Source organism: Natrix helvetica (genome assembly GCF_964273705.1).
Source record: "Natrix helvetica genome assembly, chromosome: 3".
Classification (NCBI taxonomy): Eukaryota; Metazoa; Chordata; class Lepidosauria; order Squamata; family Natricidae; genus Natrix; species Natrix helvetica.
In genome coordinates, this window is record NC_138549.1 from 11862238 (window position 1) to 11889168 (window position 26931).

Below are 26931 nucleotides of genomic sequence, written 5' to 3' on the forward strand. Positions count from 1 at the left end.
TCAATTGACTTTCTACCCTGCATTGATATTTTTCACTTTATGGCACCAATGGACAGTTATGCGTTTCTAGGGAAATAAATCCAACACTATAGTTCTCTTTTTCTTTTTCATTCTAAAAGGAACCACAGGTCTGGCTGTTGACTTCTTAGAAAAAGTGAACTTTACCAACAGTGAAGAACAATACTTGAAAATAGTAGTGATGACGTGGAGTATAAATACAAAGGCTTGCACACAAAGGTAAATTCCATTACTACCTGTAACATAGTAGAGCCCTGAAAATTAGGAAATAGAACATAGAATACCTGGAGTTGGAAGGGACCTTGGAGGTCCTGTAGCCCAACCCCCTGCTCGAGCAGGAGACTCTATACCAGGGAAAGCTAACCTTTTTGTCCTCATGTGCCGAAAGTGCACACACAGATGTGACAGATGCAATCCACCGCAGCCCCTTTTGGGCCTAGCAGGCCTCCCTGGGACCAAAAACTGGGCGTGAGGGGGGCACCGCCCCCTGCACTCCCCGCGCATGCATGTGTGACCCCCCTGTGCCCCGATGCCCTGATGTGGCATCCACAACTTCTGAAGGCAAACCTTTCCACTGGTCGATTGTACTCACTGTTTGGAAATCTCTCCTTAGTCCTAGGTTGCTTCTCCCTTTGATTAGTTTCCATCTATTCTTTCTTATCTTGCATTTAGGTGCTTTGGAAAATAGTTTGACCCCTTCCTCTCTGTGGCAGCCCCTCAAATATTGGAACACTGCTACCCTAACAGACTTCTCGCTAGACGTACCCAATTCCTTGGGTTTAGGAACAAAATAATTTAGACTCAATCTTACACTTGTTTCTCGGGAAATAACTCATTTTGAACTCAGTGAATTTACTCTTGAGAAGCTGTGGCTAAAATAACTACTACTTAGTTTATTTTTAACATATATATGTACATTTCCTCATTTCACTAGAGTATTTGAGTGGTTTACAAGGATACAATGAAAGTATCCATATCAGAAACATAGAAAGCAAAACAAATAAAAGCATTTGAATATAAAATATAAACTTATTCAGACTTGGAGGCAGAATCTGTCTTATTATTAAAATGTCCAATTAATACTTAATACTTCCTTTTTTAATTAGTAACATTATTACATTTTAAACATGAAAAATATAAAAACTCACAGAAACTAATAACTAAGCTTATAAGATTATCTAAAGAAAAGTAAGTTAATACTTCTAATTGTTTATCAATTCTTAATTGTCATAATTAATTGAAAACTGCTCTTTATAAATCTCCAAGAAAGTAGAAACATTTTTATTAATAGCATGTTATGGATTACTATGGTTACGGGATTTTCTTTCAATTTTTAAGATAATTTTATTTATATTCTTTTGTATATTCATGGTATCCATATTGCTTATATTTTTCTGTTTTTTTTTTTTAAATGGACCATGTATAAAGATTTGATTTGGATACATTTCTATTTTTAACATCTTTATTTATTTATACAATGTTTAAAATGCCAAAGTAACTTCCTGGAATGCATTTCCTATGTTTAACCAGAATACATTTAGAAGAATTTGTCACTTGCTATGTAAATCATAATTCCCCCCCCCCCCCCGGCTTGGCTAAAATTTAGAAGCTTCTGTCTTTCAGAGATAACAAATCTTGAATGTCCATATCTTAATATAGTTCTTAAAATATCCACCAAATTTTTCAATGAAAACCCATTAAGTAGACCAATTTTACTAGATAGTTCTTAAGTCGTTTGAGACCCAAATTGCTCCCCACACGAAATGTAGCCACCTCTTCATGAGTAGATGATACTCTTCTTAGCCCAACAAGGAAATCAACATTGTTCCCTGTAGAATTTTTCACAGGTCTCACTCTTCTTCCCAACAAACTTTTCTAGGATCTCGGGAACATCTCCCACTGGCTTAAGGGACAGATTCTCTAAAGAGAGCTGGTGTATACAATACACCCATCAGGACAGAAGGAAGGCATCAGGATGGCTTGCTACTGCAATGCACATCTTTGGGGTTGCAAAAGCAATTTGGATCGACCTGAATGAGTCCAGTTAATTGTTGCACAAGGAGAATTCCAAGAGAAGATGGGAATTGGGGTTTTTGAAGTCCGCCTAACACCCTTTGGGTTGTGGGTTCTGTTAAGAAACAACCTGTTGTGCCTGTAAATGGCTTCTACTGTACTGCCGTAAAACGGCTTCTACCGTGCAGCGCAGTGGAGTTGTCATGGTAATGGCTTCATAGTATTCCACAAGGGGGCTCCCTCTGGTAAGGGGGAGAATCCAACACTAGAAATTAATTTTGGTCCCAACATTTTCTTCCTATAAATAAATACCAGGGCAGCACCGTGTTATCAGCGAGTATGTATAAGTCCTATCATGATACCTACAGATTAAAAAAAGGTAAAGGTTCCCATCACACATATGTGCTAATTGTTCCCGACTCTAGAGGGTGGTGCTCATCTCGGTTTCAAAGCCGAAGAGCCAGCGCTGTCTGAAGACGTCTCCGTGGTCATGTGGCTGGCATGACAAAATGCCAAAGGCGCACGGAACGCTGTTACTTTCCCAACAAAGGTGGCTCTTATTTTTCTACTTGCATTTTTACATGCTTTCGAACTGCTAGGTTGGCAGAAGCTGGGACAAGTAACGGGAGCTCACTCTGTTATGCGGCACTAGGGATTCGAAACGCCAAACTGCTGACCTTTCTGATTGACAAGCTCAGCGTCTTAGCCACTGAGCCACCGTGTCCCTTTTATCTTATCTACTGATTACCTACTTATTAATTCCATCAAGGAGTTATTTGAAATGGAAACTCCAGTTCCTCATTTTGTATGAACTGTGAATTAATTTGCATTTTAAACTGTGAATAATCTTTTATTACATTACCGGTACATAATGAACTTATTTTAAGGGCATACTCTTTTAAAAGCACACCTGGTGTGCTTCAGGTACACATCTAAAAATGTGAATGAAACAAACAGAGGTAACCAACATGGCTTTGGAAAAGGGGCCCTATCAGGAGGTTACAGCTACTACTGGTTCCTCTTACATTGTACACTTGGATCTTTCCTTCTAGGGCTTGAACTGGACCTTTCGATGTTTGCTACAATTGAAAGGAAAATCCAGATGAAGAATGGCAGGGATTTATGACAATAAATATGAATATTTCTGCATCAGGCTACACAGTCATCTAATTTTTATTTCAACAGAAGAGCTCTCACTCAAGACATGCAGTGAACAGGAATAATACACCCTTGAACATAGCTTCATAATTCTTCTAACGTGGAGGAAAATGAAGCTATAAAATAATTTCTTATCAATGTAGAAATAACTTAACCAAAGACAATCTCTCTCACCAAAGTTTATGCTACCATAAAAATGATATTCTCCAAGTTGCATAAAAAAATCCTCCATACTTTGCTAATTGCTTTGAACTGATTGTACATCCCTATCTCAAGTCAATTAATTCTGATGAAGTTAAGCAAATTCTGCGGTGGGAATGCTGATCAGTAGGGATGGGGGAGAAATGTAATTTTAATCAAAACAACCAAACTTAGACTCAATCAATGCACAAGTTGGATCTGATTCATACATATCTATATGTTTCCCAAGTGTGAAGTGCAATTTGTGAGTCATTAAATGCACAACAAAAAGACATATGAAAGGCATTGGGTCTTGCTTTCTGCTACATATAAGTGCTTACCAAAATTAAGTAGATCTTAAAAAACCCTGACAAAAATATTTATAGTAAAAAAAAATCTTTCCTTCCTTTCTTTTTCTTCCTTCCTTCCTTTCTTTTCTTCCTTCCTTCCTTCTCACATATGCATTATTTTTGTTTTAATTGTAAGTTTCCAATAAGAGGAGGGAATAACAGCAAGGCTTTGAAAACAATTTCTATATTTTTAAAAATACATATATATTTGTCTATCATATTGACTTTGAAAATAAAGGATAAAGATAAATTGGTGTACTTCAAGACATGGGAAAGATTTTATAACTGGCTAGAGAAAGAAATTTAGAAAAGAAAGGGGAAGATACAGAACTCAGATGATACACTATTAAATGGGAAAGGGGGCGAAGAGGGGGAAAACAGAAAAGAAAGTACTAAATATACAAGTATATATTCAAGAGTGAGATATAAAGGGGGAAAAACATAGTTAGGATAGATTAGTGAAGGGAAGGGAATAAGAAATGATACTAAACTATATTTGGGTTTGGGGAAATGCCATCCCAAGAAAGCATAAATTGAGATTTGAAAGAGACACCTATAACAACAAAAGAAAGGAAGAGAGGAGGAGAGGACAGGAGGAAGAGGAGGGAAGGAAGAAAGAGATAAGGAGACAAGGGTGGAAGGGAGGGAAAGAGAAGGAGAGAGGGTAGGAAGGGGAAGAGTAGGCGTAGGGGAGAGGTAAGGGAAGAAGGAAGAGGAAGGAGAGGAGAGTATCAAAGGACTTGACCTCACCCAAATGGTTTTGAAGAAAATTTCAGAATGATTTTAGCATGAAAAAGACTAAAATTCATCTGCTTTATCATCTTTTTGTCCGTGGCTCCTTTGGACATATCTGTCACATCTTAGCGCCCTGAATTCTAGTTCAACCCATTGGTTCCAGCTGTTTGAAGCCCAATTCACCTGGAATGATGGTACTATTGGGGAGGAAGAGCTGGAAACATGGAGCTGAAGAAGCTTCTTGGATGAGAAGAAAACATCTTCAAAGAAAAGTCCAGTTGTCTCTTGAAGAAGCACCTTTGGGACAGCCATGACCTGGATGACTGAGAATCTCCATAAACTGGCAATATTGAGACAATGTTCACCCAAGCATTGGAAATTCTTGGAAAACTATTGTCTTATCTGTCCATGATTTGCCCCTAGATATGTTCTGATGTCCGTTGGGGACCAAAGGCAATGATAGGTATTATTGAAAACTCTAGGTTGTGGTTCTGCTGAGTATTGTAAAGACTTTCCTTTGACAGATTTGAAAGATATCATCTTAAGTAAAAAGTATTTTTATTAATTTAATTTTTATTTCTGAAAGCAAAATGGTCCCCTAAGGAATGCAACATGATGCATTTTGATGAGCCACGGTGGCACAGCGGTTAGAATGCAGCACTGCAGGCTACCTCTGTTGATTGCAGGCTGCCTGCAATTTGACAGTTCAAATCTCACCAGGCTCAAGTTTGACTCAGCCTTTCATCCTTCCGTGGTCCGTAAAATGAGGACTCCAGATTGTTGGGGGCAATAGGCTGACTCTGTAAAGCACTTAGAGGGGACTGTAAAACACTGTAAAGCGGTATATAAGTCTAAGTGCTATTGCTACATACATTTCAGCCATATCAATTTACATCAGGAAAGGTTTAGTGGACAACTTTACAAGAACAATTTGGGTTCAGTCCATGGATTCAAGATCTCTTTTTCAGTTGCAAAAACCAGGGTACAATGCAAGGAATAAGTATGGAGAATAACATAGCATGCAGCTTTAGATGAACTGAAAACAAGCTTTCCCATCCTTACAAAAAAAAAATATGACTGTGAATTTAAATTACAATCATATTACCATAGTAATTGCTGTAAAATTAATTCATTGCTAAACTGTTTGAAACTCAACCTAAGCTTTGCTGTCATTTTAAAGTAATTTAGGATCTCTGGAACATTTTCCTTAGTGATAGTAGTTGCACTGCCATAGATGGCTGCAATTATGTTTATGGAAAAATCATTGGAAATGTAAAATCATTTACAAGGGGAACTAGGTTTTTAATTGAGGAAATATCTGTACCTAAAAAAAGCTGCTAACACTTTAATTAAGCATTTTCAGTTCATCCGAAAACAATCAGCCAAGCCCCAATCTTGGTGTTTCTTCCTTTTTTGATAATAGTTTTTTAATGTTAGTTGCTTTACTCACATCTGATTAATCTTTCACTCTGAACTCGGGCTACCAGTATGGGAGGGGAAAAAAAGGATATTCACATATCTGAGAAAACAGTGGGTGCTACTGACAAATGACATAAATAGTTCAAAGTGAACACAAAACCAATGTGCTAATTATTTCTTTCCATAATTAGTTGAAATATCTGATCATATAAGCACGATCGCATCCTTCTCTGCCCTCCACTTTCCCCAAGGAATTCACAAGGTATACAGTATTCTATCAAACAAATAATTTCCATCTGCAGAAACACATATTATAAAGGGAGCATTTTAGAAAGAGACTTTCTAAAGCTCATGATTTTTGGATGGGAGAATAATAGAGTTTCATGGCAGAGGAGAGCAAAACATGAATGTTCCGAGTATATATATATACTATATAAACTGATAAGGAGGAGAGCCTGTGGCTTAGTGGCTAAGACTCCTGCCTAATATGTAATACAGCCCAGGTTCAAATCCCAGTAAGGGTATGGCTAGCTAAATAGCTTGAAATGGATCTATACTAGTCTCCCTTTATTTATTTATCAGCACAAATGAACACACACACACACACACACACACACACACACACACACACACACACACATATATATATATATATATATATATATATATATAGCTAGCTGATGAGAGCTAATTAGCTCGAAATAGATCTATACTAGTCTCCCTTTATTTATTTATCAGTACAAATACCACACAAATATAAAAAGGCAACATTAAAAATAAAAATATGGTTTTCTGCCTGCATGGTTTTCTGTGATGAGCCGAAGGACAGAAAGAGGGAGTAGTGACCTTCCTCCCATATTTAGGCATACCAGGAGTTGTAACACAAATACATACCTATTTCCCTGGCTCAACTGATAAGGAGGCGATCCTGTGGCTTAGTGGCTAAGACTCCTGCCTGAGATATAATACAGCCCAGGTTCGAATCCCAGTAAGGGTATGGCTAGCTGATGAGAGCTAATTAGCTCGAAATAGATCTATACTAGTCTCCCTTTATTTATTTATCAGTACAAATACAACACACACACACACACATATATATTGTGTGTGTTGTGTGTGTGTGTGTGTAGAATTTCAACTTATTTAAAAGCTTCCACGTGCAAGTATGAAAAAGGAGATGGGTTGACTTTTAACAGTGGGAAGCAGAAAGGTCAAGCAATCAATGTTTATTTATGTCTATTCTCAGAAAAATAAAACAAATGAGTTTAAAGAATAATTTTACTTGGAAGTAATCCATGTGAAACAGTGAGGCTTGGTATATGATTCCTCTGCCAATCTAAAAAAATAAAATAAAAGAAAGGCTTGTGGGAGCATATCCACACAGTGGCTTATTTTAATTAAAGTATAGTTAAAAATATTAATGCTGACTCTGTTCATCTTTCTGCTCTTTAAGGCATTAAGCAACACAATCAATAAAACCACATAAGCTCATTTGTGAATTTGTAATGAAAGCAAAATCCAAGTAGGAATCTGACTTGAATCTACACCCTGGATCCTTCTGTTCAAATGTAGATTTGTATTTGAAATCCTTGGAAGTGTACAGGGTAAAAACCTTCCAACAATATCCTGAAACCTTCTGGGACCAAATCCCATTATGTGGCGTGCAGGGAAAGGGGTAAACACTACCAGAGAGAAATACAAATTGCACTTATTTTCCATTTAGCCAATGTCACGAAAGTTCACCCTTTAGAATTATAACCGGTTAGAACTTCTTCTTAGAGGTCAAGTACTGGGTGAACCATGTCAGTTCACTGATGACATCATATCACATCCATCAATTCCTCTAACAGAGCCATTGCCATCTGCTCGGGAAACTATAATGACTTATTAGATAGATTTGCAGGAAACAAGCTGTATCTGATACGGCTATCTCATTGCTAGAAGGCCTCCTGAGATAACAGTCCCTCTAACAGTCTGGTTCCCTAAAGATTCCCTACTTCTTATCTTCAAAAAAATATTATTTCTTTGTTGTTGAATTTCAATATTTACTATAAATAGGTTGGACCGGGTAATGTTTAGGTTAGAGGGAATTAAGGAAGATTTCTTCATGCTACCCCTTGCAATTTAATGAATCGCTGAGATATCCATGGTGGTTTATAAGCCCCATAAATTGAAATATCTTTCCTTGCCCTACAACAAAGGAGAGCAGCCCTATTTCTAATATTAATGGAAAGGAAATATGAAAACAGCAGCAACATGGAAATATACCCAGAGTTAGAGGACTTTAAAGATTTGAAGGAAAATTCCTAGTTCATAATATATGCATCTACAGTGGCCATTAAATAATAAGTAACAGAAAAAAGGGAGGCTCAGTGGCTAAGACGCTGAGCTTGTCGATCAGAAAGGTCGGCAGTTCAGGCGGTTCGAATCCCTAGCGGCGTATAATGGAGTGAGCTCCCGTTACTGGTTTCAGCTTCTGCCAACCTAGCAGTTCGAAAGCATGTAAAAATGCAAGTAGAAAAATAGGAACCACCTTTGGTGGGAAGGTAACAGTGTTCTGTGCGCCTTTGGTGTTTAGTCATGCCGGCCACAGGATCATGGAGACACCTTTGGACAGCGCTGGCTCTTTGGCTTTGAAATGAAGATGAGCACTGCCCCTTAGAATCGGGAATGACTAGCACATATATGTGTGAGGGGAACCTTTACCTTTACCTTTTTAATCCGCTCCTTCCGACAGAAACTTAAGACCCACCTGTTCCAATTAGCTGGCCTGGCTGATTTATAGTCCCACCTTCAACCTTCTGGCAAACACCTTATTTTGGGGTAATTTTTAAGGGTAATTTTAATTTATATTTGAATTTTAATCTATTGTACAGTGTATAACCTACCTCCTCTGTCTATTTATGTATATCTACCTACATTTTTGTATTTACTTTGTTTTAATATGTCTGTACACCGCCCCGAGTCCTGTTTAGGAAAGGGTGCGGTCTATAAATTAAAGTTTATTATTATTATTAATACAAATAATCTTCAGTGTAATTTATTGTCTTGTATTTTAATGGAAGTAATGCCTCATATAAACCCTTCAATCCAGGCACACATAGATATGAGTGAATGCATACACACACACACACACACACACACACTCACACACAGAGTGTGTGTGTGTTTCAGTGTTGGGTTCCTAACTGGTTTACTACTAGTTCGCTGAGGGAGAGCATTTTGCATGCGTGTTGCTGCGCTTGAGCAGTTTACTGAAAACTGTTCTGCGCCTGTGCAAAAACATGCCGGTGATGGGAGAAGAGACCGGGGAACTGGTCTGGGGCATGGTAGGCCTGGGCCGTTGCTGGTTCCAGCAACCAAGGTGGGAAAACCACTGCCAGTTTGGCCGAACCAATCCAAACCAGTAGGAACCCACCTCTGGTGTGTTTCTCTTAAATGTTGCTCTCATTCAGTTAGATACAAACCCAACTAAAATGAATGGCGTTGAATACAAGGATAGTTTGGTTTGATGGCCCCTTAAAAAGGAGAGCATCAGCTGTCGAAGTGCGTATGACCTCATCAAAATCATTTTAATGTTCCTCCAACATGGTTTTCTGGGAAAGGGCAATATTTGTTTTGCGCGATAGAGAAATTTATCTTCTGTTTCTTCCTTTGCCATTTATTCCAGCTTCTACTGTGATCAACATTGTACTAAAATAAAGTCAACTCCAACAGCCGCTCTCAACCCATCAAAACGCAGAGACGTCTGCCAAGCCCATGTAACAGCTGGTGTTACATTAATTAGTTTAAACTATTTATTTCATCCATCTCCAGAGCAGATTGAGCAAAAACATTGTAGATTATTCTAGCATCTGTAAGTGCCCTGCAAGCATTAACCAACCAAAGTTGGAATATTAGTAGTTTGTTTAAAATATGTGTGATTACAGATTCTCTCTCTGGGGAAAATGGCATTAAATAAATGGCAAAGAAATAGTAAAAAATAAGTTTTAAATAACTCAAAATCTCCCCCCCCCCATCTCTGTATTTTCATTAGTCTTTCGTTCCTATATCATTATTTTGTTGTCAGGAATATTCTTTCATCAATTATTATAATGATTTCTGGCACCATAACCAATAGCTAAATGCTATTCTTTGTCCAGAAATTCCTACATTTATCATTTGCTTTATGTCTCTTGGAATTCAACCCAACCAGTATCAATCAACTTTATTTTAGGAAACGGCTGTAGAAAACTCTCAGCTAAAATTACTTTTTACTGAATTACTTGGTTGTAGCTATTAGGATTTTTCTATGTAGAGGTATCATAAGCCATTGTACACATTTGTGTTGTCCATAGCTGCACAAACACACACAGAGACACCCGTCACATACAGTTTTCTTTTAAAAAAAAATATTTCATATGGGCTGTAGAAAGTCAGCAAATCTAAATAATTTATCTTGCTATCAGCTTTTACGCCTATGGTTGACCTTATTTCCGACTGGGATATCTACAGGTTCAAAGCCAAGGTTAAAACAAAACTTGGTTTTACGTAGAACAATAATACCAATATTTGAATTGCTGTAGCATCCAGATGCAGAAAAGATGTTATATTTGAAAGTACACACATTGTTATTTTAATTATCAGCATCACTGCTGTTGTGGAAATGAAATAATTGTGCTATGTGACATCAAAAAGTCACTTACTGGAAAACTGGAAAAAAAAATACACCCTCAGATGAAACTACCATCAGGAAAATACTCGAATGCGCAGAAATGGATAAAATGACAATAGAACTAAAAGAAAGAGAAGAATCGGACTTCTATAAAGTATGGAATAAAATGTACAAGTGGCTAGAAAACAGAAGCCAAGACAGAAAATAGAGAATACAAATATATGGATATAAATAATGAATAGTATTATAAGTGTTAATACTATGTTTGTTAAATCATAGGGCAAGGTTATAGTGAGAGGAAGGCAATACAGAAGGGAGAATTATAAAAGCTAAGAAAGAAAGACGATAGAGAAAGCTGTAAAATTATTGTATATTATTATGTACTGTATGTTCTGTGTTTTGTTTTGTCTTATTGTGTTTCTTTTCTTTGCTGTGTCTTCCCTATTGTTTTTAAAGATCAAAACATTTAATAAAAAATATTTATATATAAAAAAGTAACTAGTTTTAATGGTAGTTATAAACAAAACTGAATTGTCAATGCAATAAACCATGAATGTGTTGGGTCATATACACATTGTCAATCCCCACCTCTCCAAGACATAACTAGTGTTGTAGAATCAGGGCAGTAGAAATACTTAAAGTAGCAGCATGATATTGTATCAATTATTTGGTGTCATCAGGGATGCATGATTTATTACCAAGATATTTAATGGATTCATGAAGAGGTAGTCATTCTCCGGTCCTCATACAGAAGTCATAAGTGAAATTCTTTAAACCTTGATGGAAACCTATACATTAAGCAGCATTAGAGAAAATAAAGGTAAAATCAATCTTATATAGTGAATGGATTAGATTTTGCACTTCATCTTTCTACCACCAAGGACATGAGGGATATGATGAAGATTCTTGTCTTTAAAGTAGATTGCAATATTTATTCAGCAATGGGTAAGCATTTTCACTTTTCAGTTCTCTTGCCTTCATGCCAAAATGTAGCACAATCGGTATTTTTTGTTCCTAATGCTGCTTAATAGCAGTTCTCAAGAGATCTGGGCCAGTATCCGAAAGATATTCGTGATAGCCAGTATGGGGGGGGGGGGACCTCTACAAGGTTTGACACAGAATTGAAATGTGAGATGGAAAATATGTAAACCATATTTGGAGAACTTAAAAGATGAACAAACATGTAAATAGGAGAGGTGGGGGGGGGAGACAGACAGACAGATAGACAAACAACAACAACAAATAACCTTGGTAGCATAGAGAAGGACAGAATAATAATGACTAGGAATTCCTCACCCAGAAAGACATAGCAGGAAAAGAATTCAGGAAATAAACAATCTGATTTAAAATAAAATCTACTTCCAAAATTAAGCATAACATGCTTGGTGAAGTGACTAGGATGTTTCCTACACAAGTAAGTCATAAAAAGCTGAAATTATGGCAGAATTAACAAAGCCCCCCCCCCCCAAAAAAAAAAGAGGGTTCTTTTTTTGTTGTGATCTTCAGGTCTTTCAAACAATAGTAAGCCAATTTACTATGTATCACTCTACCTGCAAAAAGACCTCTTACAACATCTATGGGAATGCATATTCTACAGGATGAACCTTACCGGGGAAAGAGTTGAAAAGCACCACAATTTCCCTACAGCCATTGTGTCACTTATTTTACAAGAGATAGCATCTTCCAAAGCCTTACCAAGAGGACCCTCAATTATCTAGCTCAAAAGAAACCCTCATTGTGATGACTGATTATCTTCCATATTCCATATGATGGTGGGATCAGAGGTCGACACATCCAAAGATCTTTTCAATATTCTTGCTCTTTGTGACCAAAATAAAGGATGGTTGTTGATATGCATCTCCCTCCCTCCTACACCTCATCTCAGAAGCCGGATATGCCTAGAAATGACCTTCCTTCAATAAAATGAAAAAAAAAAAAGCAAAAACCTTCACAAATATTATCCAAGTATCAGGAGGAGAAGAATTACACTGATGGTTAAGATATTCCCTGGCTTTTAGCTTTGTCCTATGTAGCTTAAAAGGGACATGGTGGCTCAGTGGCTAAGACGCTGAGCTTTTCGATCAGAAAGGTCAGCAGTTCGGCAGTTCAAATCCCTAGTGCGTGTAATGGAATGAGCTCCCATTACTTGTCCCAGCTTCTGCCAACCTAGCAGTTCGCAAGCACGTAAAAATGCAAGTAGAAAAATAGGGACCACCTTTGGTGGGAAGGTAACAGCATTCTGTGCACCTTCGGCATTTAGTCGTGCCGGCCACATGACCACGGAGACGTCTTCGGACAGCGCTGGCTCTTTGGCTTTGAAACACAGATGAGCAGCACCCACTAGAGTCAGGAACAACTAGCATATATGTGCGAGGGGAACCTTTACCTTTACATAGCTTAAATACTCATGATGGCCATCCTCTAATTGTGGTTGTGGCCAATGGCCAAAGTAGAACTTCCCTTTGCTTTCTCCACCCTCTTTGCCTTTCTTCTTGGATCTTCTTTTCTGCCACCAGAAAGTTAATTGTGCAACTTTTATCACAGACCCCTTTGTTCCTCCTGAAGTCACTTTGTCTGTCTCTCCTTAGAGTAAGGACACCAAATCCTAAAACCTGGCAAGAATGCATATGTTTATTTCACGACTGCCTCGCAATTACTGAATGCCACTTAATTGCGGCAACAGATGCTCCAGTGTAAGAACCAGAAAAATCAAATGCCTCATTTCCAGGTTTATTTTTTTTCCCCATTGCTTCTGCCAACAGCAGATGTGTGAGCCTCTTGTGCTCTGGCGTAAATACTTATCAAATCCTAACAGGTCACCTATGTCACAAACAACATTTCAGATGCAACTGTTTCACCTGATAATAGGTTCTGAAAATAAAACTGTGAGCTGTAAATACAATGCATTCGTAATGAAATGCCATAATGTGAAATGGCTTTTTCTCGGGCTACATAAGAAGTCCTTGACAGGTTTTGGCAGTGATAAATCACCGACCCATTAATTGTCTCCTCTCTCATTGTGAGGTGAGCAGCTAAAAGGGGGGAGTCAACAGAATGACTGAAAGGACAAATTTTGGCAAAAAAGACAATGAAGAAATCTGTCATGCCTCTCCCTCCAATAGACTGTCAGGGAAAAAATCAAAATATATGTAACTGAATGTTTATGTCTTCTTTAGAAAGGTTATCGGATGATATGTTTATGGTTTCTATAGGGGGAAAAAAAACCACCCAAAGATGAGAAAAAGATACCTCGCCCCTCCCCTCCTTCCTTTCTCATCTATGCAAATATCATTAAAGTTAATAATATATTAATATTCATGCTGGAAAACTCAAATGAGTGCTTTTCCAGAGTTCGTGATTAATGTTAACAATATTTGGAGGGGTGGGAATGAAGAATCAATAACATTTCCTTATTACAATAATGGGATGTCAGCAAACATTTCCATATCCTTGTTCTTTTTTTTTAAAGGAATCTTGAGTATTTGTTGTCTTGCAAGTGATATTTTGATCTGCAAGGACAGGATTTGGCTCACTTTGTTAAAAAAAAAAAAGTCCCTTTAAAAATAGGGAGTCGTTTTCCCTGGCCTTTATTTTCAGACATGTTTCTTTTAATGAGCTCCTGAATACCATTAGATGTATTTAAATGCCCTTTTAATAAGAATGCATTGATAAATACACACAGCCGGCACAACCTAGCTCCGAGGCATGGAAGGACTTCCCAACACCTAGAGGTCAACCGTTGGTGAACCTCCAAAATTGAGGCTACATTGTTACTTTGAACATCAAAAGAAACTATTAAATTTATGGCTTGACTGTAATTACATCAACCTCACATAAGCAAATTTAAATTGTAAATCAAATCAAAATAGGCTTTTTAATTAAGTTTTGGAATACATCACCAAATTCAGCCCTGGGTCCAGTTGCGACTGCTTCATTCAAACACCCTGAAATAAAATTTGATGCTAATATTGCTATTTAATTTTGTATTTCCAAAATGTTTCATCGCCACCTGGCTGTTTAAGGGAGGGTTATAGGACACAATCCTTCTGGCTTATTAATATGTTACATGGAAGACTAAACTCTCTATTTCAAAAATCAGTTTAACATGAAATAAGACATATAAAAAAAGTTTGTATCTCTCTTTTCCAGGTGAAATGTTTACTCTGTCTGGGTAACTCTCCTGCACTTCTTTGATCCCCGGTTGAAACTTATCTAAGAAGTAAGATGGGGCCGAATGAAACAATATGGATGTATAAATTGACACACACAATTGTCCACCTCTCATTGTTCACACATAGTGTCTGCTCAATCCCCTAACACGCTGGTTGCACCTCTCCATCTAAAATGGCTCAACTTTACACACACAAATGAAATTAAAAACCTAAGCCAATCACAGAATTAATTAGGGGAACCATAGCCAGGTTAAAATTCTAAGATTTGTAGATGAATAATATATGATGCAGCCAGTCAGTCTGTTATCCATGTGGAAACACACATGCACATTCAATCCATATATCATTTTTTTTTAGTTCAAAGTTATTTTTTTTAGTTTCTTTAGTTTTTACTTCAAAGTTGAAAGGGCACTGCACACCAGAACAACTAGACACAAGGACAGTTTTTCCCCAAATGCCATCACTCTGCTTAACAACTAATTCCCACAACACTGAGGTCAATAATTGACTAAGAATGTATTACTATTACTCTTCTCTTCCTTCTATCTCTCCACACTTATGACTATAACCATGTTGCTTGTATCTTTCAATTTATATTGGTTTTTATTTGTTTCCTAGTACGATTGGATAACTTATTAGTAATCTTGACTAAGTGTTGCGTTTTTATATTCTTGATGAATGTATTTTATTCTCCTTATGTACACTCCTTATGGACACATAAATTCCTTGTGTGTCCAATCACACTTGGCCAATAAATAATTCTATTATATTCTATTCTATTCCATTCTATTTTATTCTATTATTCTATTCCTATTTCAATGACAAAAGAAAGAAAATCAAGTCTCTCACTTTTAATAACAGATTTTGTTTTGTATGCATACTTAAGGTATATTTTTGTCTTTTTTATGTATCTGTCTTTAATTTTCCATTGGCAGTGCTGTCACTTTCCTCATTATCTGACACCTTAAGTTGAGAGACTGAGCACTATTTTTTTTTCAGGTCTTTTATATGAAAAATAACAATAATGCAATTTTCATGACACTATTTCACAACTAAAGCAGACAGAGAACTCATGACTTAAAACAGGTTTGGTTTTCATAATATTAAAGGGCTTTCAGATTTATTTATTTTGACACCCATAAAGTTGTTTCTGTCCGAATCAAATCAATCCAAGGAGTACTTGTTCCTGAAATTCATCATTCAGGAGTTTGTTTGTTTTTTTTGCATTTCTTTCCAATTTGAAGATTGATCCTTGAAAAATGATTATCTGTGGTCCAAAAATATAATAAGATAGGTGCCCTCTCTTATGACAGTTACACATTTCTATGTTCTCTATGGGGAAAATAGGTCAGTGTAGAAAGATTTGTGTTAGGTAAAGGTAAAGGTTCCCCTCGCACATATGTGTTAATCTTTCCCAACTCTAGGGGGCGATGCTCATCACCATTTCAAAGCCAAAGAACCAGCACTGTCTGAAGATGTCTCCAGGATCATGTGGCCATGTGGCGGCATGACTAAACGCTGAAGCTGCACGGAATGCTGTTACCTTCCCACCAAAGGTGTTCCCTATTTTTCTACTTGCATTTTTTACGTGCTTTCAAACTGTTAAGTTGGCAGAAGCTGGGATAAGTTAACGGGAGCTCACTCCGTTATGCGGTGCTAGGGATTCGAACCGCCAATCTTGCTGATCGACAAGCTGAGCATCTTAGCCACTGAGCCACTGCCTCCCTGAAGATTTGTGCTAAAAATGTAGTAAGAGTGCAAGGATCTGAAAACTTTTCAAACCTTCTCAGAAGACCATTGTGGTGCTTTCTGTGTAGATAAATCTACTTTGTCTACTTGTCTGAATGTTTCTGGGGTTGGAGGAGTAAAGTTTTCTGTTCTGTGTTTTGGGAGATGAGCCAGTTTCAGAGCTCGCTGTGAGCATATGGAGATCGCATATTTGCAAGTCCATCTCTGGAGGATTGCAAAAGGCCCTTAGCTTGTGAAAAACAGCAATGTTATTTTTTTTTCTTTTAACGTTCCCTATATTTAGAGATTAAATCGCTCACTGCACAAACCCATTTGGAGCAGGCGAGAAGGTGAAAAGGATAATCAGTACAGCCACTGGTCCGTGTTTCCTAAACGCTTTTGAAAACATTACTGTGCGCAGGCATAAAATTAGCGGCAGGACCTTAAAAAGGCTGGCATTTAGCATGACTTTTTGGAAAGTGACACCCTCATTTTTTTTCTTGTAGGATATCATTAAATTTCAATCGCCCCATGGCAGCTCCTTTCCATTAATAACCAATTCCCTGTGTCACTTTGGCTGTTCTTTGAAATAATGAGCCTTCGCTTCGCTTTAATAAATTTAAACATATTCTCAAGGCCAGAGAAGATAGGAAACCGCAGATGGGCTGAGAAAAACACGATTCATAAATCCTTAACTGCCTGAGATCGTTGAGAGCAAAACAAAGTAACACTCGTAAAATATTAAACAAACCCAGCTGTATAAGTGAAGCTTCATTAACAAAAATGGACTATTTACGGCCTTCCACAGAGCCTGTGGGTGAAAGGAAAAAGTAATCTTTAGAAAAACACTGTCATCCTCATTTTGATTCCCTAATGAACTGATGGCAGGACCGATAAGATTCTCTCTCCCTCTCCCTCTCTCTCTCTCTCTCTCTCTTTTTTTTTGCAAAGTTGTATGCAAAATAAAAGGAGTAGGTAAGCTTGATAGTACAGGAAGCTAATCTCAGCATTTTATATAATGCCAACTTCTTCACATAAATTAGGACAGAGCTATGTATTCATTCAGGGACGTGGTGGCTCAGTGGCTAAGACCCTAAGCTTGTCGATCAGAAAGGTCGGCAGTTCGAATCCCTAGTGCCGCATAACGGAGTAAGCTCCCGTTACTTGTCCCAGCTTCTGCCAACCTAGCAGTTTGACAGCACATAAAAATGCAAGTAGAAAAATAGGAACCACCTTTGGTGGGAAGGTAACAGTGTTCCATGCGCCTTTGGCGTTTAATCATGCCAGCCACATGACATCTTTGGACAGCGCTGGCTCTTTGGCTTAGAAACAGAGATGAGCACTGCCCCCTAGAGTCAGGAATGACTAGCACATATGTGTGAGGGGAACCTTTACCTTATTTATTCATTCAGCTTTAACACATACACACACCCAATACTTCTTGCCTTGCAAGCTTAGGACAAACTTGGTTTAAGTAACAGGAAGAGAACTACACATTATGAAGGATCGGCAATGGATAGAAAAAGCACACCGTGTCAGATGCTTCTGGCGGGAGAAGATAGACAACTTATTCCAAAATGATTGGTTCGGGGTAGTTGTGTAATCACTATTCTATAAATGCAAGCAGTTTGGGGTATGTTTATTGGATCCTGGAAAACAGTCCATTCCACACTTCACCGGCATTTAAATGAGGGGAATACAGTATTTTCAGGAAGATAATAGCAATAACACTAATATATCGCTTCTCGTACTTTGCAGCCCTCACTAAGCAGTTTACAGAGTCAGCATATTTTCCCCAACAATCTGCGGTCCTCATTTTATTGATCTTGGAAGGATGGAAGGCTGAGTCAACCTCGAGCCTGGTGAGATTTGAACTGCCAAACTTCTGACAGCCAGCAATCAGCAGAAGTAGCCTGCAGTACTGCACTCTAACCAATGCCCCATCACAGCTCTTAATATTGGGGAAAGCATTCCTAAAAATTAGGATTCAGATGCAGTCAAAAACAAGTGTCAATATGTTCCATGGGAACGGGTAGTTAGAAATATCTGCTGGCCTTATTTAGAACAGGTGAAAGTAAGGCGCCCACCCACATCCCAAACCGGAACATAAGATTTAGAAAGCAGAAAAGAGTATTCTAAAGACACAATTTTCCAATAAGGAATTAGAAACAGAATTGAGCTGGAAGGGATCTTGGAGGTTGTCTAGTCCACTTGTTTGAGACAAGTGTATGTCCAGTCTCTTCTTTAAAAGAGTGTTAAATGGACTATTTGATCATCCTCTAGGTCAGTGGCCCCCCTCCAACATTTTGGGCGCCAGGGACTGGTTCTATGGAGAGAGGTTTTTCCACGGACCAGAGGGGGTGTTGTTTCATATGCTGCTTGCGTCCCGTGGATGGGGCTTCGCTTGTTTGCACGGCATGCTTTCTGGCATGCCATGGATTGGGGATTGGAGACCCCTACTCTAGGTAGCATATCTTTTCTTCCTCCCCAAAGTCACCCACACATTCCATTATGTTAACACATTTTCCCCCCTGAAAACCAAGGATAGCTAATGCGTGAATCTCTCCCAGTGTTAGTTAGCTAGTTTAGCTTATTGTCATTGCACTTTGTACAATGAAATTAAATGTCATCTCCAGTGTACATTATAACTATAAAAATAAAACACCAACACACATCTTTCACATTCGATACAATTGAATTGAAAATCCCTGATATTGCCTTAATATTGCACTATACAGTGGAATTCAGTATAGTTACTGCTCTGGGATAGAAGCTGTTTTTCAGCCTATTTGTCCTTGTTTTTATTGTCCTGTACCATCTGCCAGATGGTAATAGTTCAAAAAAAAGGGTGCCCAGGATGAGATGGATCTTTAAGAATCTTTTGAACTTTCTTAAGGCAGCGGGAGCTATAAAGCTCTTCCAAGGGAAGAGGGTAACAACCAATGATCCTCTGGGCAATGACGTTAACCCTCTAAAGCACTGTCCTATCTGCCACTGTGCAATTGGCAAACCATACAAAGGTGCAGTAAGTTAAAATACTCTCTATGGTGCAGCGGTAGAAGGTCGCCAGCAGTTCTTTCATTCAGTTTGTCCACTCTCTCAAGAACAATTACCCTGGCCCTAGGTTTGATCTAGAACAGGGGTGTCAAACTCGTGGCATCATGTGATGTATTGGGATGGGGGGGAGGAAAAAACTCTTCGCTAAACTGGTTGGGGCCATCACTATCTTGCTCTCGGGCCGCAAGGTTAACACACTTGGTCTACAACTTGGGTCTCCTGTTGCTAATTCAACAGTTTCACTACTAAGCAGCAGTTGCTCTTGGACTGAGGGGAAGAGAACGATTTGTCTACAGTTTTAAACCAATTATGATCAATCTGTCACAGAAATATTATTTCCCACATTACAGGTGCAAATCACTGTCGCTACACTTTTAAAAAAGTATATAATGTGCAAAAGACTGTAAAATGACAAAGACTGCATTATTTGTAAGGAATATTGCATCTATATAGTGCCGATTCATACTCTGAAAATAAATTTGCAGGGTCTGGATGCCTTAAAACCTGCTTTCATTAATGATTTGCACCAAACTCTCGCCTTATAAACCTGATTATCTCAAGGGCAAAGAGCATTTTCTCCCAAGTGGCTGATTAGATCTCATTTTTAATCACACAGGAATGCAGAGGGACCATTCGGAGTTCAGAAAGTCATACCAGCATTTGTGTAATGCTACAACTTTGGACTTGCTCTGCAAGGTGACAACATATGGACACCTACACGATTGGAGCCAAAGCTGAGAAGGGCATCCAGATCACCGAAAAGAGAAACCACTGATTAATTTTGGTTTGTAAAAGCTTGTAGGCGATTTATTATTATTTTTAACTGAGTAACTGGCTTCTTTCACCATCTATTTTTTTTCTGTTTCCCACTTAATTGTAAATTACACATATAAAATAGCCTTTACTCTGATAAAGGTGAAGGAAATAGAACCGATTTTCCCGTATTTCTTCAAGGAATGTTTTAGATCCTTTTCGTTATTTTTTTCCCCTCCTTGTTCTTTTCTTTTTTTTTTAGTTTCTCCTCTCAAATTTCCACACTGCCTTTTATCAGCTAATACGTGAAAGAATTGTAATGTAGAGCATGAATACAATCTTTGCCACTGGGCCCTCATAAATCTTGCCAGTTCCCAGTGAATACTACCAAATTTTCGCAGCTGAGGAACATTTGGTCTGCCTTAAATTAACATATCTCAGCAGTCAAAAGTCATTAAGCTTTGCCAATGATTTGAAACCATTTTTCCATTTCAAAAGCAGCCCTGGTTGTTACTTATTCTGGTCCTCCCCCAGCTGAAGGAGATGGAAAGGAACAAAAGAAACGAGTGAAGGAGAATGAGTGACTAATGGGAAAAAAAGGGGAGGGAGAAAAAAGGCATTCAGCTACTTTTAGCATTTCCTAATTAGAATATCTTTAAGGGGAAGAAAGTTGTGTTCAAGATCAAATAATAATTCAGTTCAGTCCATAGTTATTTGAGCTGCAAATTATGTGAATCTATAGCCAAGGAGAGAGAGGAAAAAAGACATGTGTAGTACAAAGACTGAGGTAAATTAGCCTACTTGAAAAATGAGGCACTGCAATATTGCTAAAGAATTCACGGGCATGGAAATTTCTTTTCAAGTATGTTCCTAAACCAGTGTTTGGAGTTCCACAAGCTGCTTCAGTTGGCATTCCCAGGTTTTGGAGGCCCAACAATTAAAAGCTGGTAATACAAGACACATATAAAATTGCCACATAAGATGTAAAAAGAAGTCTACTAAAAACTTTCCCACCCCACAACTGTAAGGTGCACAAAATACCTCAACCTTTTCTCTCGGAATCTTTTCTCCATCAAAGAGTTAATCGTGGTCCCCAAATCACTAAAGGTTTTCCAGGCGGTACTTGAAAAGATTTGTCTGCTTTTCAAGATGAATTTCACCCTACCCAAATAGAGTAAAATAGAATAACAGTTGGAAGGGACCTTGGAGATCTTCTAGTCCAACCTCCTGCTTAGGCAGGAAACCCTACACCACTTCAGACCAATCATTATCCAACATCTTCTTAAAAACTTCCAGTGTTGGAGCATTCACAACTTCTGGAGGCAAGCTGTTCCACTGATTAATTGTTCATATATCAATATATAACAGCTGAATAACAGAGTTGGATGGGACCTTGGAGGTCTTCTACTAGTACCTCCTGCTCAAGCAGGAGACCCTATACCATGGTTGTCCAATCTCTTCTTATAAACCTCCCGTGTTGGAGGATACCCTACATCACTTCCGACAAATGGTTATCCAACATCTTCAAAAAACTTCCAGTGTTGGAGCATTCACAACTTCTGGAGGCAAGTTGTTCCACTGATTAATTGTTCTAACTGTCAGGAAATTTCTCCTTAGTTCTAAGTTGCTTCTCTCCTTCATTAGTTTCCACCCATTGCTTCTTGTCCTGCCCTCAGGTGCTTTGAATAATAGTCTGACTTCCTCTTCTTTGTGGGAGCCCCTGAGATATTGGAACACTGCTATCATCTCTCCCCTAGTCCTTCTTTCTATTAAACTAGACATACTCAGTTCCTGCAACTGTTCTTCATATGTTCTAGCCTCCAATCCCCTAATCATCTTTGCTGCTCTTCTCTGCACTTTTTCTAGAGTCTCAACATCTTTTTTTACATCCTGGGGACCAAAACTGGATAGAGTATTCCAGGTGTGGCCTTATACCAAGGCATTATAAACTTGTATTAACACTTCATGTGATCTTGATTCTCTCCCTCAGTTTATGCAGCCTAGAACTGTGTTGGCTTTTTTGGCAGCTGCTGCACACTGCTGGCTCATATTTAAATGGTTGTCCGCTAGGACTCCAAGATCCCTAAAATAGAACACAAGTTTTTCAGAAAGGGTAACAAACACATTAAAACTTCCATGGAGATCATTGTGCAGTAAACAAATCAAATATTGCAAAGAGAAAATGGTGCAATTAATAGGGAAAGAGAAAGGGGTGTTTTTTTTTAAAATGTCTATGGAGATTCTCAGTCATCCAGGTCATCCAGGACTTTCTGGTTTTTCTTGAAAGACATTTCACTTCTCATCTAAGAAGCTTCTTCGACTCTGACTCTTTGATCCTGGTGGGGAACGGAAGGATTTATATTCCTTTCAGACGGCTGGTCATTTTCATTTCTCCACCATCTGGTCAGAGCTACAAAAATAGCTTCTTGGATGAGAAGTGAAACATCTTCAAAGAAAAAACAGAAAGTCCAGTTGCCTCTTGAAAAAAGGACCTTTGGTGATTTTATCATTCTAATATTCTAATATTGTGGGTCATATGTGAACTGAGAATATTTAAATCTGATCTGTGAGAATATCCCCTCAATTTTTTTAATATATGCTTTGTCTTTTAAATGTTGCTTTAGCAGTTGGAATTATCAATGTCCTTTGAAGCCTTTTAATCTTTATAGGACACATTTCAATGAATTTCTTCCTGTTTACATCTTCCTATTTACAGTCTTTAAAAAGTACAGATGTAGGATCAGATATGTACAATTCATTATATTCTTTCAAACTTTTGGCAATAATGTGCCACAGAAAGAAACGTATATTTTAAAAAGCTTAGTGGTATTTCAAGAACTTTATATAAACAATTTGAGTTAATGAATGATAAATCAGTGCTGTGGATGTTTGGATTAAGCTGAAGACAGAAGTGAAATTTAGCTTAGATAATATGTGTACTTCTTGGGAATCTATGCTAGGATATGAAGAAGTGATGACAGAGGCATTGTGAGATTTAGACATGAATACACGCGATTCAGGAAAATTAGGAAATTAATTTCATTGGTGTAATGATGTCTTGCGGGTGATGGCAATCCTATTATTCTAAATTCTATGTCATAGTGGCTTTCACTCATTTCTGAATTGAGGATTATGAAAATAAAAGAATTAAAACAGCCTCTTTCATCGTTATCCCTGGTCAGATTCTCAGAAGCTACTCCTTTACATTGTTATATTTTTCTCTCTTTTTTCTTCTTTTTTCCATTTTTTTTTCTTATTGCACTTCATCTTTTTTTGTTAATTTCCTTTTTTCATTTTTTTCCTGTTCTAATTTAGTTTGTATTGGTTCCTACTGTTCTTGTTAACTCTGATAGATAGAGATAGATGATAGATAGATGATGATGATAGATAGATAGATAGATAGATATGATAGGTAGAGATAGATGATAGATAGATAGATAGATGATAGCTAAATAGATAGATATATAGATAGGTGATAGATAGATGAGAGAGAGAGAGAAATATGGTAGGTAGGTAGGTAGGTAGGTAGGTAGGTAGGTAGGTAGGTAGGTAGATAGATAGATATGATAGGAAGAGATAGATGATAGATAGATGATAGATAAATAGGTAGATAAATAGATAGGTGATAGATGATAGATAGATAGATAGATAGATAGATAGATAGATAGATAGATAGATAGATAGATAAATAGGTAGATGATAGAGAGAGAGAGAGATGGTAGGTAGGTAGGTAAGTAGGTGTGTGTGTGTGTGTGTGTGTGTGTGTGTGTATATATATATATATATATATAGATAGATAGATAGAGAGAGAGAGAGAGAGAGAGAGAGAGAGAGAGAGAGAGATATGATAGATAGATGATAGAGAGATAGACAGTCAGACAGATAGATTTGTAGAGCTATATCTATATGATACAGATACAGAGATAGCTATACTGTAGATAGATACAAAGAGCTATAGATGGTACATATACAAACATCCACCCATACCTACCCACACGGTGGTTGCATTAATAAACCAGCCTCAGTCTGGCATAAAATAAAAACTTCAGTGAATGCCTGTGTTTTTAAAAATCAATGACAAAGAATAACTGAAGACATTATTATCACTGATTTTTTTTTAGAAACAATGCTTTGTTAGGTGAACGCTAGTTGCAATAGTGAGTTTAATCAGAAAAACAGAAAAAAATTACTTGCTCTAAGATAGTAAATTACTTGAAAAAGTAGTGAGTGGTGTTGCTTTATTCGTGGGATGAATGAAATAATCTATTTAATAGAACTGCCAATGCATATTTAATTTACAACGTGATTTAACCTCCAGAGCTTGAATACTGAATCATCAATAAACAAATTAATCTTTAAAATTGAATTAAATTAAATTAAAATGCGGAAGTTAAATATTTATCATGTGTAACTTCTTCCTTTGAAAACAAACATCTCTGCTGATGGTGGAGAGCTCGGTGTGTCCATCTGGCCCAACAAAAGATCTAATAGAAAGAATAATTTCTTACTTTAGTTCTCCAAGAAATCACTTTGATTCTGTTTGGAGTGAGGTGGCAGGTTATTTTTTGCAAGCAAACTAACAAACCAATTTACTCCTAAAAGAAAAAGGTAAAGTTTCCCCTCGCACATATGTTCTAGTTGTTTCTGGCTCTAGGGGGCGGTGCTCATCTCTGTTTCAAAGCCAAAGAGCCAGCGCTGTCTGAAGACATCTCCGTGGTCATGTGGCTGGCATGACTAAACGCCAAAGGCACACGGAACGCTCTTACCTTCCCACTAAAGATGGTCCCTATTTATCTACTTGCCTTTTTCACTTGCTTTCAAACTGCTAGGTTGGCAGAAGCTGGGACAAGTAACGGGAGCTCACTCCATAATGCGGTGCTAGGGATTAGAACTGCTGAACTCCCTACCTTTCTGATAGACAAGCTCAGCCACTGAGCCACCGCGTCCCTTCAATTTACTCCTACCTTTCACCAAAGAAAGGTAGGTTTGAAACAACCACCAGTCCTCCTAGAAAGCCAATCCAATCGATTTTACTGAGGTTAAAATCTTTCTCAAGATCGGGAGTGAGAGTATCCAGTTTGTGATAATACTTGCAATACCTTGATTGCAAGAAGTCTCAAGTCTGAGATAGTCCAACTACGTTATCATTGGAAAGTATTGCAATTGCTTGGTTTATTAAGTATTGGTTGCACAGCTTCTTTGCTTTGTAAACAGCAATAGCAATAGCACTTGGACTTATATACAACTTCACAATGTTTTACAGCCCATTCTAAGTGGTTTACTAGAGTCAGCCTATTGCCCCCAACAATCTGGGTCCTCATTTTACCCACCTTGGAAGGATGGAAAGCTGAGTCAACCTTGAGCCTGGTGAGATTTGAACTGCCAAACTGCTGGCAGTCAGCAGAATTAGTTACCATCTAACCACTGTACCATTGTGGCGAAATGTCCACTGAAAGGCCATATCATGGAGCACTGGCCTAAATACATGTGACCGTGGGTTTTGAGTTGTAAATCTATAATTAATGGGTTTGGTTTTATATGTGTCAGATGACATTTTTGTAATTATAGTGTCTCTCTGATTTTTGCTACAGTTTGGTAAAGGAAAAGAAAGAAAGAAAGAAAGAAAGAAAGAAAGAAAGAAAGAAAGAAAGAGTGAGGGAAAGGAAGGAAGGAAGGAAGGAAGAAAGAAAGAAAGAAAGAAAGAAAGAAAGAAAGAAAGAAAGAAAGAAAGAAAGAAAGAAAGAAAGAAAGAAAGAAAGAAATTCCATATCTGGTTTTCTACTTGGCCATCAAATTTTCCCACTCATCTCTTTATTCACTTTAACATAAATGGGTGTTATTTTTCCAGTACATGGAACAGACTATAGATTAAGACATCTAATGGATTTTGGCAATTAATACTTGAAATCATTCTTGCATGGATCTCCTTCAGAGCTTCATCAGCTGAGGATCGTACAATCACAATGGATGAAGTTCTGGACAGTCAGGAGAGAAGACCATCTGAAGTAAGCTAAAGCTTTTGAGAAGCTCATTTTTGCTGAGCTGTTCCAAGGCAATTCAGCTTTGATTCTACCCACAACGTAAGTAGGGAAATGAGTAAGTTCATTTCAGGATCCAGAGAGGGCTAAAAAATTACATGGCAGCAGAGGTGATATTCAGCTGGTTTGGATCGGTTTGGGCAAACCAGTAGTGGAGATCATGGGTGGGCCTGCCCACCTGCCTCAGCGCTATACTGTCCTATTTAGCCATATTTTTGAGGTCGGGCATATGCGCAGAAGGTGTGCGCACGAGCAAAGCATGCATGGAAGGTGCAAGGGTGCACGAAGTGAGTGTGCACCCGAGCGGCGAACCAGTGGTAAAAATGGCAGTGAGGAAACTACAGCCAGGCTAAGAAGAATCTAGGGCATGGAGAACATAATTGGCTATATCCAACTCTGTAGGGGAAAGAGAAATATTAAATTGCTTGAGTTCCTATTTTACATTCTAAGCAAAATCAGGTGCTGCAAATTGAGTGATTTTACTCCAATGAGTTTCAACTTGTTTGTTTCTCAATAGGTTGGGTAAAATGTTTTCAATGGGAACATCAATGAAAGGCCACTTGAAGCAAAATGTTCCAATAAAGGAGAATAGTTGTAGCTCAGGGTTCAAAGAGGGGTCTTTATCGCTCTCTAAGCCTGGCTGTTTTCTTGCAGACGTT

General features: G+C 38.0%; 1 protein-coding gene across 4 annotated transcripts in view; it reads right to left on the minus strand.

Annotated features, from left to right (window-relative positions):
- Positions 1-26931, minus strand: part of DACH1 (dachshund family transcription factor 1) — a 363503-nt gene that overhangs the window by 49167 nt on the left and 287405 nt on the right. For 3 of the 4 annotated variants that reach the window (XM_081949432.1, XM_081949430.1, XM_081949433.1), the window contains one exon: positions 7153-7206. The exons of the other annotated variant lie outside the window; for it this stretch is intronic. In XM_081949432.1, the coding sequence (XP_081805558.1) occupies positions 7153-7206 (54 nt within the window). The remainder of the gene's footprint in view (positions 1-7152; positions 7207-26931) is intronic. 4 annotated transcript variants of the gene reach the window in all.